At 44.1% G+C, this 17,111-nt stretch overlaps 2 protein-coding genes across 5 annotated transcripts in view; one reads left to right on the top strand and one right to left on the bottom strand.

The window, feature by feature from the left end:
* SMC4 (structural maintenance of chromosomes 4) overlaps positions 1–13,575 on the bottom strand; it is a 47,982-nt gene extending 34,407 nt beyond the window's left edge. Inside the window, exons 1-5 of the mRNA XM_044292052.1 lie at positions 13,422–13,575; positions 12,790–12,940; positions 12,159–12,337; positions 11,794–11,985; positions 11,109–11,285 (exon numbers count right to left, since the gene is read on the bottom strand). Coding sequence (XP_044147987.1) covers positions 11,109–11,285; positions 11,794–11,985; positions 12,159–12,337; positions 12,790–12,922 — 681 coding nt within the window. The 5' untranslated portion in view covers positions 12,923–12,940; positions 13,422–13,575. The remainder of the gene's footprint in view (positions 1–11,108; positions 11,286–11,793; positions 11,986–12,158; positions 12,338–12,789; positions 12,941–13,421) is intronic.
* IFT80 (intraflagellar transport 80) overlaps positions 12,948–17,111 on the top strand; it is a 125,754-nt gene continuing 121,590 nt past the window's right edge. Inside the window, exons 1-2 of one of the 4 annotated variants that reach the window (XM_044292053.1) lie at positions 14,328–14,345; positions 14,417–14,483. The gene's annotated coding sequence lies outside the window, so the exon portion shown is untranslated. Of the gene's footprint in view, positions 13,240–13,670; positions 13,801–14,226; positions 14,275–14,327; positions 14,346–14,416; positions 14,484–17,111 lie in introns of those variants that run through there. The other 3 variants (XM_044292056.1, XM_044292054.1, XM_044292057.1) reach the window with 3 other exon arrangements.

Below are 17,111 nucleotides of genomic sequence, written 5' to 3'. Positions count from 1 at the left end.
TTTTGAAAATTTCAAGATTTGCCTAAGCCTGGTAACGTCCCCCAAAAATAAAATGGCATTCCCAAAATGATCCAAACATGAAGTAGACATATGGGGAATGTAAATTAATAACTATTTTTGGAGGCATTACTATGTATTATAGAAGTAGAGAAATTGAAACTTGGAAATTTGCTAAATTTTTGGTTAAATTTCTTCTTTTTTTTTACAAATAAAAATGAATTTTTTTACTCCATTTTACCACAAAAAAGCAAATGGGACAGTTTTTCCAACAGGGTTCACAACTCCTAACTATTTTTTACATTGCATTGCCAGAATACATTCCACCGTATATGCAAGGCGGGCGGGCACTGGAGCAGTGCACGCCCGATCATTGCAGGGGCCCTGCAGTCGCTGTGGACCCTGCTGTATCCGCCGACATTGCAGTAAAAGCCAGCGGATTAACTCCTTCTATGCCGTGGTCCGCTCTGACCATGACATCGAAGTGGTTTACGGCGGGTGAGGGAGCGCATCGAGTCCCCGCGCTGCTGTGGCGGGGACTCGATGTGTCAAAAGTTGCCCAATTCATTGCACGGTAATAGGACCTGCCTTCTACGGGTGCCTAGGAAATCCAGCCTCAGGCTGGGTCTTCTAGGCAACCTGTTAGTGTATTACACAGAGTAGTACACTAACAGGCAATGCATAACAATACAGATGTACTGTAATGCATTGCAGAGGGGATCAGACACTCACAAGTTTAATATATATATATATATATATATATATATATATATATATATTTTTTTTTTTTTTTTTTTTTTAACACACACATTAGGTATCACCGGCTCTATAAATATATCACATGATCCACCCCATCCGATAGACACCATCAAAAAAAGCCATTTTTGTCACCTTACATCACTAAAAGTGCAACACCAAGCGATCAAAAAGGCAGATGCCCCCAAAAATAGTACCTAACAGTCAACTTATCCCGGCAAAAAATGAGCCCCTACATAGGACAATCGTCAACAAATAAAAATGGCTTTCAGACTATGGAGACGCAAAAAAATAATAAAAATAAAATAAAATAAAAACACACACACACCTTTTTTTTCAAAAATGCTTTATGTAAAACTGAAATAACCAACCAAAAAAAGTATTCATATTTGGTATTGTCGCAGCCTGTAACAACCTGCTCTATAAAAATAGCTCATGATCTAACCTGTCAGATTAATGTTGTAAACAAAAAATAAAATGCCAAAACAGCTATTTTTTGTTACCTTGTCTCACAAATATTTTAATATAGGGCACCAAAAATCATCTGTACCCTAAAATAGTACCAACAAAACTGCCACCTTATCCTATAGTTTCTTACATGGGGGTCAATTTTTTCTAGTTTCTACTCTAGGGGTGCATCAGGGGGTCTTCAAATGTGACATGGCAAGTTAAAATTATCCCAGTGAAATCTGCCCACTAAAAACCATATGGCAATCCTTTCCTTCTGCACCCTGCTGTGTGGCCATACAGCAGTTTACGACCACATATGGGGTGTTTCTGTAAACTACAGAGTCAGGGCAAAAAATATTGAGTTTTGTTTGGCTGTTAACCTTTGCTGTTAAAGGAAAAACAAAATGATTAAAATGGAAAATCTACCCAAAAAAGTGAAATTCTGGAATTTCAGATCCATTTTCCATTAATTCTTGTGGAACACCTAAAGGGTTAACAAGGTTTGTAAAATCAGTTTTGAATACCTTGAGGGGTGTCGTTTCTAAAATTGGGTAATTTTTGGGTGGTTTCTATTATGTAAGGCTACTTTCACACTAGCGTTCGATCGGATCCGTTCTGAACGGATCCGATCATATTAATGCAGACGGAGGCTCCGTTCAGTACGGATCCGTCTGCATTAATAACTTAGAAAAAATTCTAAGTGTGAAAGTAGCCTGAGCGGATCCGTTCAGACTTTCAATGTAAAGTCAATGGGGGACGGATCCGCTTGAAGATTGAGTCAATTGGTGACATCTTCAAGCGGATCCGTTCCCATTGACTTACATTGTAAGTCTGAACACGGATCCGCTCGCCTCCGCACGGCCAGGCGGACAGCTGAACGCTGCAAGCAGCGTTCAGCTGTCCGCCTGTCCGTGCGGAGGCGAGCGGAGCGGAGGCTGAACGCCGCCAGACTGATGCAGTCTGAGCGGATCCGCTCCATTCAGACTGCATCAGGGCTGGACGGAGGCTTTCGGGTCCGCTCGCGAGCTCCTTCAAACGGAGCTCACAAGCGGACCAACGAACGCTAGTGTGAAAGGAGCCTAAGCCTCACAAAGTGACTTCAGACCTAAACTGGTCCTTAAAGGGCTTCTGTCACCCCACTAAAGTTTTATTTTTTTTTGGGGCTAGTTAAATTCCTTATACTGCGATATATGAAAATAAAATATAATGCTCTTACTTACTTTCCTTCAGCAGTTTCTTCTAAAAACGAACTTTTATAATATGTAAATGAGGTCTCTACCAGCAAGTAGGGCGTCTACTTGCTGGTAGCCGCCGCAAAACCCCCCCTCCCCCGTTGATTGACAGGGCCAGCTGCGATCTCCTCCTCCGGCCGGCCCTGTCAGCATTTCAAAAATCGTGTGCCTGTGTTCATTCGGCGCAGGCGCTCTGAGATGAGGAGGCGAGCCTCCTCAGCACTCCCTCAGTGCGCCTGCGCCGATGACATCACCGAAAGAAGACGTCATCGGCGCAGGCGCACTGAGTGAGTGCTGAGGAGGCTCGCCTATCTCATAGCGCCTGCGCCGAATGAACACGATTTTTGAAATGCTGACAGGGCCGGCCGGAGGAGATCGTGGTTGGCCCTGTCAATCAACAGGACGAGGGGGCGTTTTTTTGCGGCGGCTACCAGCAAGTAGACTCCCTACTGGCTGGTAGAGACCTCATTTACATATTATAAAAGTTTGTTTTTAGAAGAAACTGCTGAAGGAAAGTAAGAGCATTATATTTTCATATATCGCAGTATAAGGAATTTAACTAGCCCAAAATATAAAAAAATAAGACTTTAGTGGGCCTTTAAAAAGTGCTTCTAAACTTCAAGCCTTCTAACGTCTCCAAAAAATAAAATGGCATTCCCAAAATGATCCAAACATGAAGTAGACATACGGGGAATGTAAAGTAATAACTATTATACATGAGGTATCACTATCTGTTTTAAAAGCAGAGAAATTTAAAATGTGGAAAGTTGCAAATTTTTGGTTATTTTTTTTTAAATAAATAATGAAATATTATGATTCACATTTACCACTGTCAGGAAGTACAATATGTGGCGAGAAAACAATCTCTGAATGGCCTGGATAAGTGAAAGTTATCACCACATAAAGTGACATGTCAGATTTGCAAAAATCAGTGTAGTCCTTAAGGTTAAAAATGGCCTGGTCCTTAAGGGGTTAATAGCGCAGATTTTTTTTTTTCTGTCATTTTACCCCCCTTATGGGAACTGAACATGCAATCCTTCGATCACCTATACCATAAACTGAAACCGTATACTACTGCAGCCTCTTTACTGGCCACAGGCAGGGCTTAACAAGCAGCTTGCTATGGAAGGCCTAAGAGTGTTCACAAGGACCCAGGCTGCCACAGCAACAGACTGGAGTCCTGTGAATAAGCTGTGGGTGAACCAATCGCGTGGTTATAGGGCATCCCCTCCCTCTGTTTAACTTCCCAAATGCTGGGGGGGGGGTCACTATTCAGCATGGCATCAGAGTGGTTAAATTAACATGATCAGCGTTCTCTCCGATACCAGTCAGTCATTGATGTACGGTCACGTTGAGAGGTGCATAAAGGTTAAAGAAGCATTAAAACTAAGTTTTATTCTGGGGCTCTTTAGAAAAGGTACATGATGTAAACTGTAGTGAAGGTAATCTTTTTACTGGTCCCCGTATTTCAGAGTTATCCACTCCCTTCCAGTCCTCAGCTATGTCATGTGACGACACCAACTCTCCAAGTGACGCACTCTACTATAGATGACCAGCACTCCTGTGACTTCCTCACTCCTCTTTCTGCAGTCATCAAGGACCTTGTACTTAATCCTCACGCCAAAACTCTCTTTGGTGGTGCTTTATATAGCAGAATAGCTTGTTAATCCATACAAAAGAAACATTTATTCCTATGCCAGCCTCGATATCAGTTGAATGAATCAGGAAATAGAGGAACTAACTTCCTGCCCTCAAGTAAGACACTGGGTCAGTTGGAGATTCAGTGTCTGCCACATGACACAGCGGAGAACCACAAGGGAGCAGAACTCAAAAGTATAGTCACCAGCAAGATTACCTTCCCTATACTTTAGAATAAACATTTTTGTCAGAGCACTTCTTTAAGCCATGGTGACTCTTGGGTTAATAATAAATTTGTGTGTACCGTGCTTTACAGAGTGGGCTCAGAATGCATGTGGAACCTACATTCCCTGAATTTAATGGAGGCCAGGATGGCACCAGCAGAGGTAGTATTTAGTGTAGGTTCCTGTCCTAAAGAGATCATCTCGCCGGTGGTGGAGTGGAACAAATAATTTTGTAGAAAACATTTGCCAAGAATCTCACATTTATAACATAGCATTAGTACATTTTCTATATCGAGTATGGCACTGTTGTATTTACTTTTTATTATTTGTGTTTGCAGAGTGCTGTTGCATTGTTTTTGCTGCAGCACTTTACAGTATCAATAATGTGGAGGTCAAGAAATATCCACACGCTGCAAAGAGAAAAAAAAAAAAAACACACGAGACAACTCCCCCCCCCCAAAAAAAAATTGATATATATATATATATATATATATATATATATATATATATATATATATATTTATATTATAAATTAATGCAATGCAAAGGGTGAAACGTGCATGTGGATTTTCCACTGCAGTTTAGATTTGCAGACTCCCATATGCGATGTAATCTATACTGCAAACTCTGCAGAGAAAATTGCATTAACTGGGGATAAAATTTGAACATTCATTTGGAGACTCAATTTTGAAGAGCTACAAATCTACTAATTCTTGGGCTCATCTTCAGTCATCCAAGATGGCCGCACTTACACCTGCAGATAATCGTTACAGGAGTTGGTCACTTTCTGGTTACTGTTGACCAATAAGTTTCTAAGATGACTATATGGCACTTTCTAATATAGTCTTTGTTGATGTTTTGCACCATTTTCTTTATTTCCTAAAGTAGTCTCCCTTTTTGGGCAAGTCTTTTGTGCTGTCCACACAGAGGTCAGTCTATAAATGACCGCTGACGGACAGTCATGTGACCAGACAAATCATTCAGTCTGCTGTGTTAAAATACACTGAACCTGCACTGAACTCTCAACATTGTAAGTGCAGATGGCAGATGTGCTGGACTTGTGTGGAGACGGCCGAGTGATGTGTCTGGAGTTATTTTGCCTTGGACCCTCCTTTAGCAGCTGTCTTATGGACAGGTCTCCTTTGTGGACAACACAGAATTTGCCCAACAAGGGAACACGACTTATGAGATAAAGAAAATTGCACAGAAAATCAACGAAGGCTACATTAGTGATTGTCTTATAGTCATCCTATCTACACATTGGCCAAAAGTAGCCAGAATATGGCCAACACCTTCAAGTGTAATACTGCCGACGATTACATGATGAATGAGCAATCTGAATATTTTATCAGGTCTAAAAATCCTCTGACTGCAGGAGATCATGCCGTGTAATCAGCGCTCTGCCCTCGGCAAACAAGGATTCAGCACTGAGACTAGAGATGGCATTAGCGGTCGCTCATCCCCATACTGTGGAGGAGAGCACTGCATGTAATAAAGCCGGCTCCTACTCTAGCGATGTGATTGCTGGGGAAAAATAATTGCCTGCAAAATCTGCAGGTATAATATAAGCTTTAGACAGTCTAGTGCAGGAATCAGCAACCCTCGGCACTCCAGCTGTTGTGAAACTACAATTCCCAGCATTCCCATTCATTTCTATGTGAGTTCTTAGAAGAGAAGACCAAGTATGCATGCTGGAAGTTATAGTTTCACAACACCTGGAGTGCCGGAGGTTTCCTACCCCTAGTAGTGCATCGGCTTGTCATTCCAAGGGCAGCAGGAACTGTCTTGGGCTTAATAGCGCCTAGTAGGGCTGCACGATATGGGAATTTTGTGCGATTGCAATTAGGGCCCTAAAAATTGCGATAACTGTATGCGATGCGATATTTTAAGGGAATTGTGCTAGAGGTCTATTTGCTTGGATTTTCAAGGCAAAAGCACACACAAATTACTGATAATGCTGAAATGTAGTTATGCTTAACTCAAGAAGTGAAATGCACAGTGTTTTTCAAAATAAAACATCTTTTACTAAATTAAATAACATTTGCATTACTGCAAAAGCACAAAACTTGCCATTTTCTTAATAGCACTGCACAGAACAGATAAATAAAATAGAATAAATAAAAGAACATTTGTTCATTAAAATAACGACTTGCCTCCAGCCCCTCCTCCCTCCCCATACTGTAACTGATGTATCGCCGGCCGCGCTGTGCAGCATAGCGGCCGGCGATACATCGTGTCAACCACGTAAAAAGTGAACCATCGCTTTATAAGGCGCACTGCCATTTTCCCCCCACTTTTGGGGGGGGGGGGGGGGGGGGGTGGAAAGTTGAAAAATATGGTAATATAATTGCAGCATTTTTGGGTCGGCCAATCGGCGATTGCGATATGGTGATTAATTGCGATTGCTTTGGCGATATATTGTGCAGGCCTAGCGCCTAGTATGCATCAGGCAGTTTGAGAAGTGGGTAGTCACCTTCAATCGCAGAAAAGGAGCCTGGGAAAGATGAAAAGTAGAGCACCAGGTACGTGTTCTGTTTATTCCCTAATGCGAATTTTTTTTCATTCTTGAATTAGGGGTCGCTTTAATGCCACCGCAGGTCAATTTCATCAATGGATGTCATCCTTTGCAATGTATGGGGTGAAATCTGCTCTATGTGGCCATACCCTAAATGGGTTTTCCAAGAACATAATAAAAAAAAATGCTCACCTTGTTAACTTCCTGCAGCTCCAGAAGTCCCCATGGTCATTGTTAGTTTACTGCAGCAATTGCATACCCATCTATTGTCAGAGCGGTGTCCAGCACAAAACCGCTGCAGCCATAGTAAACAAAGACCGGTGGGGACCAAAAAGCAACAGGAGATTTAAAACCCCCCCCCCCCCTTTTTTTAAAGCACAATTTCTGCTGTTAACCAGATTTTTGACACTGGGATAAAAAAACCAAACAAAAAATAACAAACACCACACACCTTAGGGGTAGGTCCAAATGTGACTAAAATGCCATGGATTTCAGCATTGTTACAATACCAGCAAAGAAAATTCGATTTTAATAATTCCTTTCTTCGCAGTGGAAGTAGAACGGTGGTGCAGATTTTAAATCTGCGGCATGTTAATTTATGCTGCGGATTGTCAGCACAGTTTGGTGCATTTTCTGCTGCAGATTTTCTGCTGCATGTCAGTCTTCTGACCGTACCCGCTGTTAGAACATTTGTCTGAGCTATCCAATTATTTTATCTGATAATCCTAACTTTGATTGCAGGGGGCTAATGCTGATGTGAAAGACTTCTCCATGATGAGCTTCATTATTATAAGCTGAGAAGTGTCGAGAACCAATCTGAAAATATTCTACCAAAAATATATGTGCACATAAATGGACTAAACTCAGTTGAACTACCCCGATCTTGATACTGATGGGTAGCCAAATAACTGAACATACACCTAGCCTAAAGACCCAAGTTGAAAACCTGGGGTGGCATTTGGCCAGACTTGACAGAGCAGTTCATCAGATTAAGGCCAGAATTACTAGAACACAACTGATAACATAATCTGGAGCGCAGGCCTGCAAGATGTATGTGGGTTATTGACTGATCAAAACTAAAAAGGAACGGAAAAATAAAAAAAAAATTCAAAAGGCAAGACCAACATACCTAAAACACTTGGCCCACTTCCTGAATCCCTTAAGGTTAACCTCATTCATCTCAGAGAGGTGTAACTCATTAAGGGGTTACCACACATTAAGTAGTAAACACCACAAAACACTTCATTTACTTATTTTCACAATTTCCGCTGAGGAAAAGATAGGTGGTGTTCAATGAAAATTAGAAAAAGTTAGAGTTCAGAAATCATATCTAAAGCAAACTATGGCAAAAAACACAAGATTTATACATAAATGTATTACTAGGCTATATATTATTAAAAAACAGCAATTAATACAGACTAGTCCAGCCCAGAGGAGAGGGGGTGAAAGCCCAGCACACTGGACCCCATATGGGGGAATCTGTCAAGAGGGTAAGATTTCTTTACTTTTTCAAATCTTTTATTGGGTTTTGTTCTAATGACCATACGAATGCCTTCAAGAAAACTGGCCACGCACGTGTACAAGAAACGGTATATGGCAGTTAATAAGCGTACAGACAGTCCACCTTGAAGAAACTAGTATAACTATTACAGTCATTGAGGGTAATATTTCGGGGCAGATTTATCAAATGTTGCATGTTTTTTTTAAATATATTTATATAGTTTTATACGCCACCCCCTAATGGAGTAAACGTGCAACTTTTTAATAATCTAAAGGGAAACTAACAGCTAGCCACGCCTAAACTGGAGAGTGGTGTAGAAATGGAAATGTAATGTAAAGAGTCACATTTTAGCCCAAAGTAGTAAGAAAGCCCTATTTTGCGACCCTTTTGAAGCCAGAATTGATAAATGCCCCTCACTGAGTTTTCCTGTAACATTCTAGTAGAAGCAGAACAGCCAATTAGCAACAAAAAAATAAATAAAAAAATTCAGTATCCACAACTATATATATTTTATTATGACACAGCAGAAATCCTATTTTCAGATTAAATATAGCTGTAAACATACATCTGGTCAGGCATCAGAAAGTAAGCTGGGCAAATCTAGTCTCCAGCTAATGGGGAATATGACTGCTCAGACATTAGTTTTCTAGTCCAGATTACAAAATGAAAGCAAATGGCAGTGCTACTAGGTAATCTGTGTTACACCCCTCACTGGGCATGAAGGGGTGACAACTGGGCATCCCAAGTCAAGGGTATGACACCAGCTGCAAACGTCCATGACCGTTCAATGTGCTTTTTGTTTAAAGCCTTGTGGGTAGGAAATAGCATTTTTCAACTGGCAGCAACTTTTGAACATAAGCAGCAAGACACAAAGTACCAACCAAGGAATAGAGCAAAGCAGCTGTATCTGGTCCCCACTTGCTAGTATATTACATACCAATTAAAAAAAAAAATTTGACCATGGCAAATCAATTGTTGAGAAGGGATTTTTCATGTAATAAGTGGGTTTTGCCCCTTCAGCACAAGTAGAGGTGAGACGGGCACATCTATAGATAAACGCTGATCGATGCCCAACTATCAATGTATGTGGAGAAGCAGAAAAGTACTGGGAACCACATCCTTGTGGATACAAAAACCAAAAAGGAAGACATCACAAAAGCTACTTTTAGGCCTCACAAACCTATTTTCCAGCAGATTTAGAGGCTTGTAAAAATAAAAATAAAAGCATACATTTTAACAGCTATACAACCCTATATTTGGAATATTTTTTTCTGCCGTTTCTAAAAATGTAAAATACCAGGTACAAAATAAAACATAAAAAAACTCAATACCGTACCCATGCTGCGTCGGAGAAAAACCAAGAACACTATATGTGCTTGTAGATCTCATTGTAAGACTTTTTGGGCGCAAAAAAAGAAAAGAAAATGCAACTAACATTGTGGTCTTTCTGCAGCCAGATGCTGTGTGTGAACCCGGCCTAGCAGTACACTGCTCCAGCCTGTTATCAACTTGTGAAGTGTAACACACAGAGCGTGTGGCCTGTGCCATGTTATGCCGATTCCCAGATATCAGCTATAAATGCATCACAGGCAGAGGTCACGGTAAAACATAAACCACCACATACAACAGCATTTGGCTGCCATTTTCCTCTATCCTATTATCAGTGGGCAGCACAGAAGTAATGCAGCAGTTTTCTTTGGTCTCCTCAGGAGGCTCCTAGTCCTTACACAGTCTCTATATAGTTTAATAAATCACAGCAGCCAAAAATATACAGAAATGCAGCACCCCCCCCCCCCCATTAGCCAAATATGTTCTGAAAAGGGAAAACTTATTAATATTCATAAAGTCATTCTTGTAACGCAACACATTTCAAACATAAAAATTTAACTATGAAAAGTTAAAATAAAAAAAAATATATCCACTGCTTTGTCCCCGAATTAAAAATAAAAAAATAAAAAAAGGGCTCACTTTCTGGCACTGATCAAATATATGTAAATTTTTATTTTTTTTTATAAAATACACCACAAAAGTTAATAGATCACCAAACTGGCAATGCAACCAGTTCTCTGAACGCACCAACATCCTTTACATTGGTAACATAAGCAGGAAGGCTGTCCAATCTCTGCATGACATTCAAGAGTTAACAAAGGCCTAAAACTTCGGTCTAGGCATCATTTCTTCCTGACAAATTATTTCACTCAGAATAGCATCAAATCTGGAAATGAAAAAGGGGGCGACTGACAGGAGCAACCCATTAATAAAAAGAAACTATACAAAAACATCTCATGCCAATAGTCAGCCCATGGCTGTAAAACCTCCCAATCCCAGTCATCACAGGGGGAATGTAAGCATATTTCATGAGAAACTAGTGATAAGGCTGTTAGGACTGCTGATATCATCCAGAAGAATATAAGTGGCGACCTGCTCGCCCGCACTATCCACGTTGAGTCGATGGAAGGTTCTTGCCACACTAAAGCAGCACAATAATATTGGGGTCGACTATTTTAGCACCCAATATTTACGTGCTGCTAAAGCAGAACAGATAGCAGCATCGTCGCCCTCTGGGCATCCCGCCCCTCTGAACGCCGGAGACTCTCCGTAAAATACTGAAGCAGCAAATAATGATTAGTATCTTCTAGTATAGCATGCAAATCATGATGTGCTGCTACAGCTTTCCAAGGATTTCAGGCTCTCCCCCCCTGCAGAAGAAACACCACGAACCCCTCATCTATTCCACACAGCACACTAAAAGATGCAGGAAATCTGCACGGAGCAGGCAAATCATCTCATATTACCTGTAGGATAAGAAACCTGTTGTGATCCAAGTCAATGCCGTGGCTCCTGAGAACAGCCCCAACATCCTTAAAAGATTTCTTCTTCCCACTAATGTGGTAGACGGAGGAGTTATCTTTATAGGCGGTTCTGGACACATAGAAGTTGCTGTTGGGAAGGACTTCAAAGTCGTCCCCCTCCTGTCACAGAGAACAATAAAACACCAGTAAGTTCTGGGCTTCTCCTTCTACCGGTGCGTTATCCGGAGGAGCAGGCATGGCAGATCTTCAATCACGGTGCACAGAGGGCTCTCTAATACCTATTTATTCACATACGACCTGTGGTCTTAGAAGAGGAATTAAGACCCACACAGTAGCCCACCCTGTCCGTGAGGAGGCCACGGACGGACGCCAGGGATGGCGACTAAATAAAGGACTGCCCTGTAATAAGGGCACTGGACAATAGAAGCGAATATCAGCAAACAGGAAACAAACAAAACCAGGGCTGGGAGGAGGAGAGAGACCAGATATGTGCAGAAATAGTCCGGCCCAAAACAAAGAAGAAGTCCCGACATGTAGCAAAAAATAAATAAAAAGGTCAAATAATTTTTGTAAAAGAGGAGAGAGAGGGCATAAATAAAATACGGGAAAAAAAGTGCTAAATCTGGACACAAACAGAAAAGTGTTACAGAAGACGGGGGAGCCTTACCTTGTCCACGATTTTTTGGAAATGCACTTCCACTGTACAGCTCTGAATATCCTTGTGCTCGTCGGAATTATGGATCAGCACCGACAGCTTTTTGGACCTGATCTTTTGGGCTCGGTAGCCAAACACAAAGAGCATGGAGTCAATGACGTTGGATTTTCCGCTGCCATTGGGCCCGATAATACAGGAAAAGCGCTAAGGCAAACAAGAATCGGCGTGTCAGCAGAGATACGCATCTTTATTACACGATCATTATACCTTCTGGTAACCAAGTCATCAGTCAGTCTGCCAAGGAAACTACTGTGGAGCGCAGCAGCGTAACACCCAGTCAATCACATGCAGATGTGGAGGGTCCGCTGCACTCTTACCTTATGGAAAGGCCCCAGGACGCGCTCTCCGGCGTACGATTTGAAGTTCTGGTTTACAATATGGGTTATCATGAGACGAGGAGCTCCAGCTTCATTGGTCATGGCTGGAGGTGGGGGAGGAGGGATGCTACTCAGAATCTCCTCTAAACTTCTATTATCAAGCACCTCCTTAGGAGTCTCTAAAAGCACACACAAAAAAAAAAGAAATGGATCATTCTTCACAGACAGCAGCCAAAAAGCTGGGGGCAGAGGGAATCCATGCAGGGGATCTGGGATCCTGATAGACGCCCTTCCTCCTCCCCCACCCCTCCTTTTGGGATTTTACACCCTTTTCTAGACAGTAGGCACACAACCAGGGAAACTTCTATGCCCCCCCCCCCCCAAATCCATAAGATAAGATGGCAGCACCTGGGACGATGCACCATCCTGTGTGCCACAACTTCTAGGGATGACAGCCCGAATCCAGCACGGCAAAGGAACGGTTAACCGCCTGTCACTGTCCCAGTGCTCACACACAAAGGAGGAGGAAGAAGGGGGGGGGGGGGAATCGCGGAGGCTGCACCCCCCCCAAACAGATCGCCGTGCGATGCCTGGCACACGATCGCCACACGATGGTCAGTGGCATCCATACCTTCAGCAGCCGGCTCCCCCCCGGCGTCTCGGACTTCCTCAGGAGCGGGCAGGGCTGTGTCACTTTCATCCATGGCCCTCTCCGTGGGCGCTCTCGCCGCAGCCGTGGACGATTTAGTCTTTTTAGGTGGCATGATGAAGGGGGTGATGATCTGGGGGCCAAAACACAATTCCAATGAGAGGAACCCACTAAATAAAACATTAGATCGGCGGCGTGCAGCTGGTGGGAGTCGTAGTGACTGGCATCAGCGCTACAGATCGGTGTAGATCTGCGGCAGTGACGATCGCTGGGTAACAACTCCTCAGGAATCGATGGCGATGAAATCAGGAGAGAAATGGAGCCGATCTGATGACGACATATCCAGGACACCCGGCAGGACACGGAGACACCCGGAATAACGGGTAGAAATGGGTGGCATGAGGGGCCGCTGTCATCTACACTCAGGGCACGGTAGGTATAATACGTTGCGGTAACGCCATCGTCCATGTAAACAGCAGAAAGTGACACGACTCGGGACACTACCGCGGATGACAGCTGTGTGTGCACACTCCCCCATCCACCGCCTGTCACACCGGCTTCGCTCAGCTTCATCCCGCTAAAATTAAAAAATGACAAACCGTGAGGAAAATCACCTGTGAAGCCGCCTCAGCCGCGCCGCCCGCTCACCAGCAGCCTGCCTGAATTTTTTGCCGATTTTTCGATGCGTTTCTGGGGGCTGCCGAGCGTTTTTCCCGGAGTCAGAGCTCTTTTCCGCGGGATGCTCAGTCCTAGCCTGCGAGCGCCTCAGTAACTCCACTCAAAAATGGCGCCCAAAATCTAAACTCGACCGAAGTTCGTTACAAACGCGCGGTGCATGCTGGGAGCCTGCTCAGGTTTGAAAAAAAAAATGGGGCCGGCTGCCATTTTCCAGAGAGAGTGAGAGACACAGCGGCAGAAAGCTTGTGACGCCGCTGCAGGACGTCCATTCAGCGGGGCCCCTTAGGGGACGCCAGAACGGTCGCCGTAATAACGGTAATTACAACGAGAAAGAGAATAATTGACGGTTACTGAACTGCTAGGCGGTTTGAGGGGGCGGGGCTAGGTTGCGGAGCAACGGAGAGACATCTATTGGAGGCGTGGCTATGCAGAGAAGGTTCCATGGGCGGGTCCAGGCGGTTCTTTTACCGTTTAGACGTTTGGATTGGACGAGGTCTGATCACGTGACGTATCAGGAGGCAACACAGCCGGCCATTTTTAAGCCTGTCATAAAGCGTTAATTGGTAGCGTGTAATAAAGTGTCTAATGACTGAGAAAACGCAACGAGGTTGTAATAAACACTCCACAACTGGTAACATACCCAACATGTTTCTTTATCTTGAGTAAAGCGTTTGTCGTTGAGCCCATTTTGAGGAATGACATGGTTTAAAATACTTCAACGACTGCTGCCAAAATCAAATATGGCGCTCACGTCTAGCCCGTGATCGCCTTCCACTGGGAATATGTAAGGTTCGTGTTTGTCCTCCCCACAATGTACCTCTGACAGGGCGACGGTTCCCGCTTCCTTCCTCTGTTTTACAGTAAGCGACTGAAATCACATTTCAACAGTAAGTTTTAAGATCTCGTGGGGGTAACCGAAATCTCGCGATAGGTAACCATAGAGACGGAACGCGGCCACAAAGCTGGAGAGTGAGCATAGCCGAGACTGCAGCAGGGAGGTAAGGCCTCGTCGTGTATGTGTCCAGGGCAGGTAAAGGGGGTTCGTGGGGGGCTGTGCTCCAGAATTACATTGCTCAGGAGAGGAGCAGGTCACATGATCTGCTGGCATGGCACAGGCAGGGCCCCTCTGATAAGGCACTGGGGGCCCGGTGTGTGATGGATCCAGCAAGAGTCCCACTTTGCTTTTCTCGGAAACCATATGGTTGAAAATCAGATAGATGACATATGGATGACAGGCTTGTCCCTACCACCCCCCACCTGACCTGTAAAAGGAAGAGTACTTACCTGCTCCCCCACACTCTCTTCCAGTTCCTTACATATTTGTTTCTTTTGCGGCAGGTACATGTCATGTGCACCCAGTGTCGGACTGGGGTACCGAGGGCCCACCAGTAACATTTATTTTGGGGGCCCACCGTACGGATTCATTCAAATATAATAAATAATCTAACACGGTTTTCTTTATATGAACATAGGCTGGTTGAGGTGCTGTACATTGAATGTATGTATGTAGTGCAGTAAGTCTACTGTGTTATGTGCCACTTGTGCAGGGGGTGGGAGACTAGGGGCCAACCAGGGGATTCACCTGTACCCCTGTGGGCACCGCTGCAGCCAATGACTGGTCCCAGTGGTGATGTGTGCAGTAGCACATGTGACCCCATTCATGCTGGAAGTTTACATGCAGTGAAGACAAAGGTGGACCCTCGGAGCCAGAACCGAGCGGACCTTCAAAGATCCAGCGGGGTGGATCAGGTCGGTGCTGAGCAGACTCTTTTTCTACCTCTGACATATGCCTCTGCCTACAGTGGTGTACATCACCTAAAGGTTCCCAGGGTAAAAAAAGAAATCTCTACTGTGCATATGCATTTTTAAAATGTACGCCTGTGTATAGAATACCGTAGTCAATTACGCTTTTTTTTTTTTTTGTACAGTAAGAAAACCAACGGATATCAGTCTAGTGAGACCGAGAGGACACTATTCCCAGCTAATAAAATAATGGGATATCGCTGGGATGCGACGTCACTTTATTATTTCGGATCCTAAGAATAGAAGTGGTGCTCTGCTCTGTCGGACCCCCACTGATTAGATACTGATCTATCCTGAGGATGCATGCTGTTTTAATATATGCAAATGAGTCTCTAAGAGCAACAGGGGTGTTTCCGTTACACCTAGAGGCTCTGCCCTCTCTGCAACTGCCTTGCCCTCTGCACTTCGACAGATCCAGGCAGTGAAAATGTTATCACACCTGCCCTGACTTCTAAAGTCAAAGTACACAGGGTGCGGCAGTTGCAGAGAGAGCAGAGCCTCTAGGAGTAACGGCAACGCCCCTGTTGCTCCTAAAGGCTCATTTGCATATATTAAAACATAATTTTTCTCAGCAGTGTGGGCACATATGAACATTGGACCAACACAGATGCCTTCAGCTGCCAAGAGCACATGTAACAGGTCAGCCAGTGTCATAGGTACAAGTCTGCTGACAGATGCCCCTTAATTTTATTACCACAGAAACCTCAGGTTTTTACATGAGCACAAATCAACAAGAGTTTATAGCCCTTCTCTAGAGTATTAAAGGAGCAATGCTGTGCCCCCCTGACTGCTGCCCATCCAGACTTCTCCTCATTGTGGACATGGGGTTACGAAAGAGCCCAGATTCCAGTAGGGCACCATCAGGTGGCGCAGCGGTCTGTAAGCAGCCAGGCCACTCTTACCAGTGCCAGCCAATGAATTCACGGTTTTGCAGTAAAGTCTTGCAGCCGATGGCTGCAGGTGGCTGTGGCTTGGCTACATGCGGCTAGTTGTGCCCTTAGAAGTCCCAGAAGTGGGGCACTCAGTGATAAATTAATTTGGAGGAAAAACCCTTCCGGGGCCCTCACACATAGCAGATACCCGGCGCTTGTGCGGCACATTTACAGCGTTCTACGTTACCAGTAAAGTGGATGATATTTTAAGAAATCACACCCACATTGACCTGCAGTGCATATATCCTCCACGGATTTCATCTTTTGCTATGAAGAGGGTATTTCCACGGCACAGACCGCCTGTCCTTCATGTGATTTCTGCTGCTGTATTTTACGTCCTTCGTGGACACACTCTCAAGGCTGTGGGTTCCACCTGGTATCAGGAGTGATTCAGAAGGACCCCCTTGATGTTAACAGAGTTCACGTTACCTGTAAGGTTTTTATTAGTGGGGGGGTCTGAGTGCTGAGAGCCCCACCAGTCACTAAACAAGGAGATGGAGTTGCTCCCTCCTCTTTACTAGAGACGGTGTCATAGACTTCTATTGAGTCCATCTTCTGCCGCGAGGGGAGACGGCGCTCTGTGTTCTGTCTCCTCGTTCTAGCGATGGGTTGGGGTCTCAGCACAGGTCTCCACCGATCAAACCCTTAATAGTATATCAGGCCGGAGTGAGCAGAAGTTTCTGCACAGAACAATCGGTGCGTGTAATAAGTAGCTTCAGATTATTCTTAATAATGGCACACCTTCGCTGTTAATGTATGTGCTCTCGACATCGACAGGGGGGAAAAAATTTGAAAATGGGCAAAAGCCATAAAAAATACTCACTTTACCGATCTCCTACCACTCTCATTCCGACGCTCAGTCTCCCCACTGGTCTGTACCTCCTCGTCCCT

Source organism: Bufo gargarizans, chromosome 4 (genome assembly GCF_014858855.1).
Source record: "Bufo gargarizans isolate SCDJY-AF-19 chromosome 4, ASM1485885v1, whole genome shotgun sequence".
NCBI lineage: Eukaryota > Metazoa > Chordata > Amphibia > Anura > Bufonidae > Bufo > Bufo gargarizans.
The sequence above is the reverse complement of the archived record's forward strand: the minus strand, read 5'-3'. Positions and strand labels throughout refer to the sequence as shown.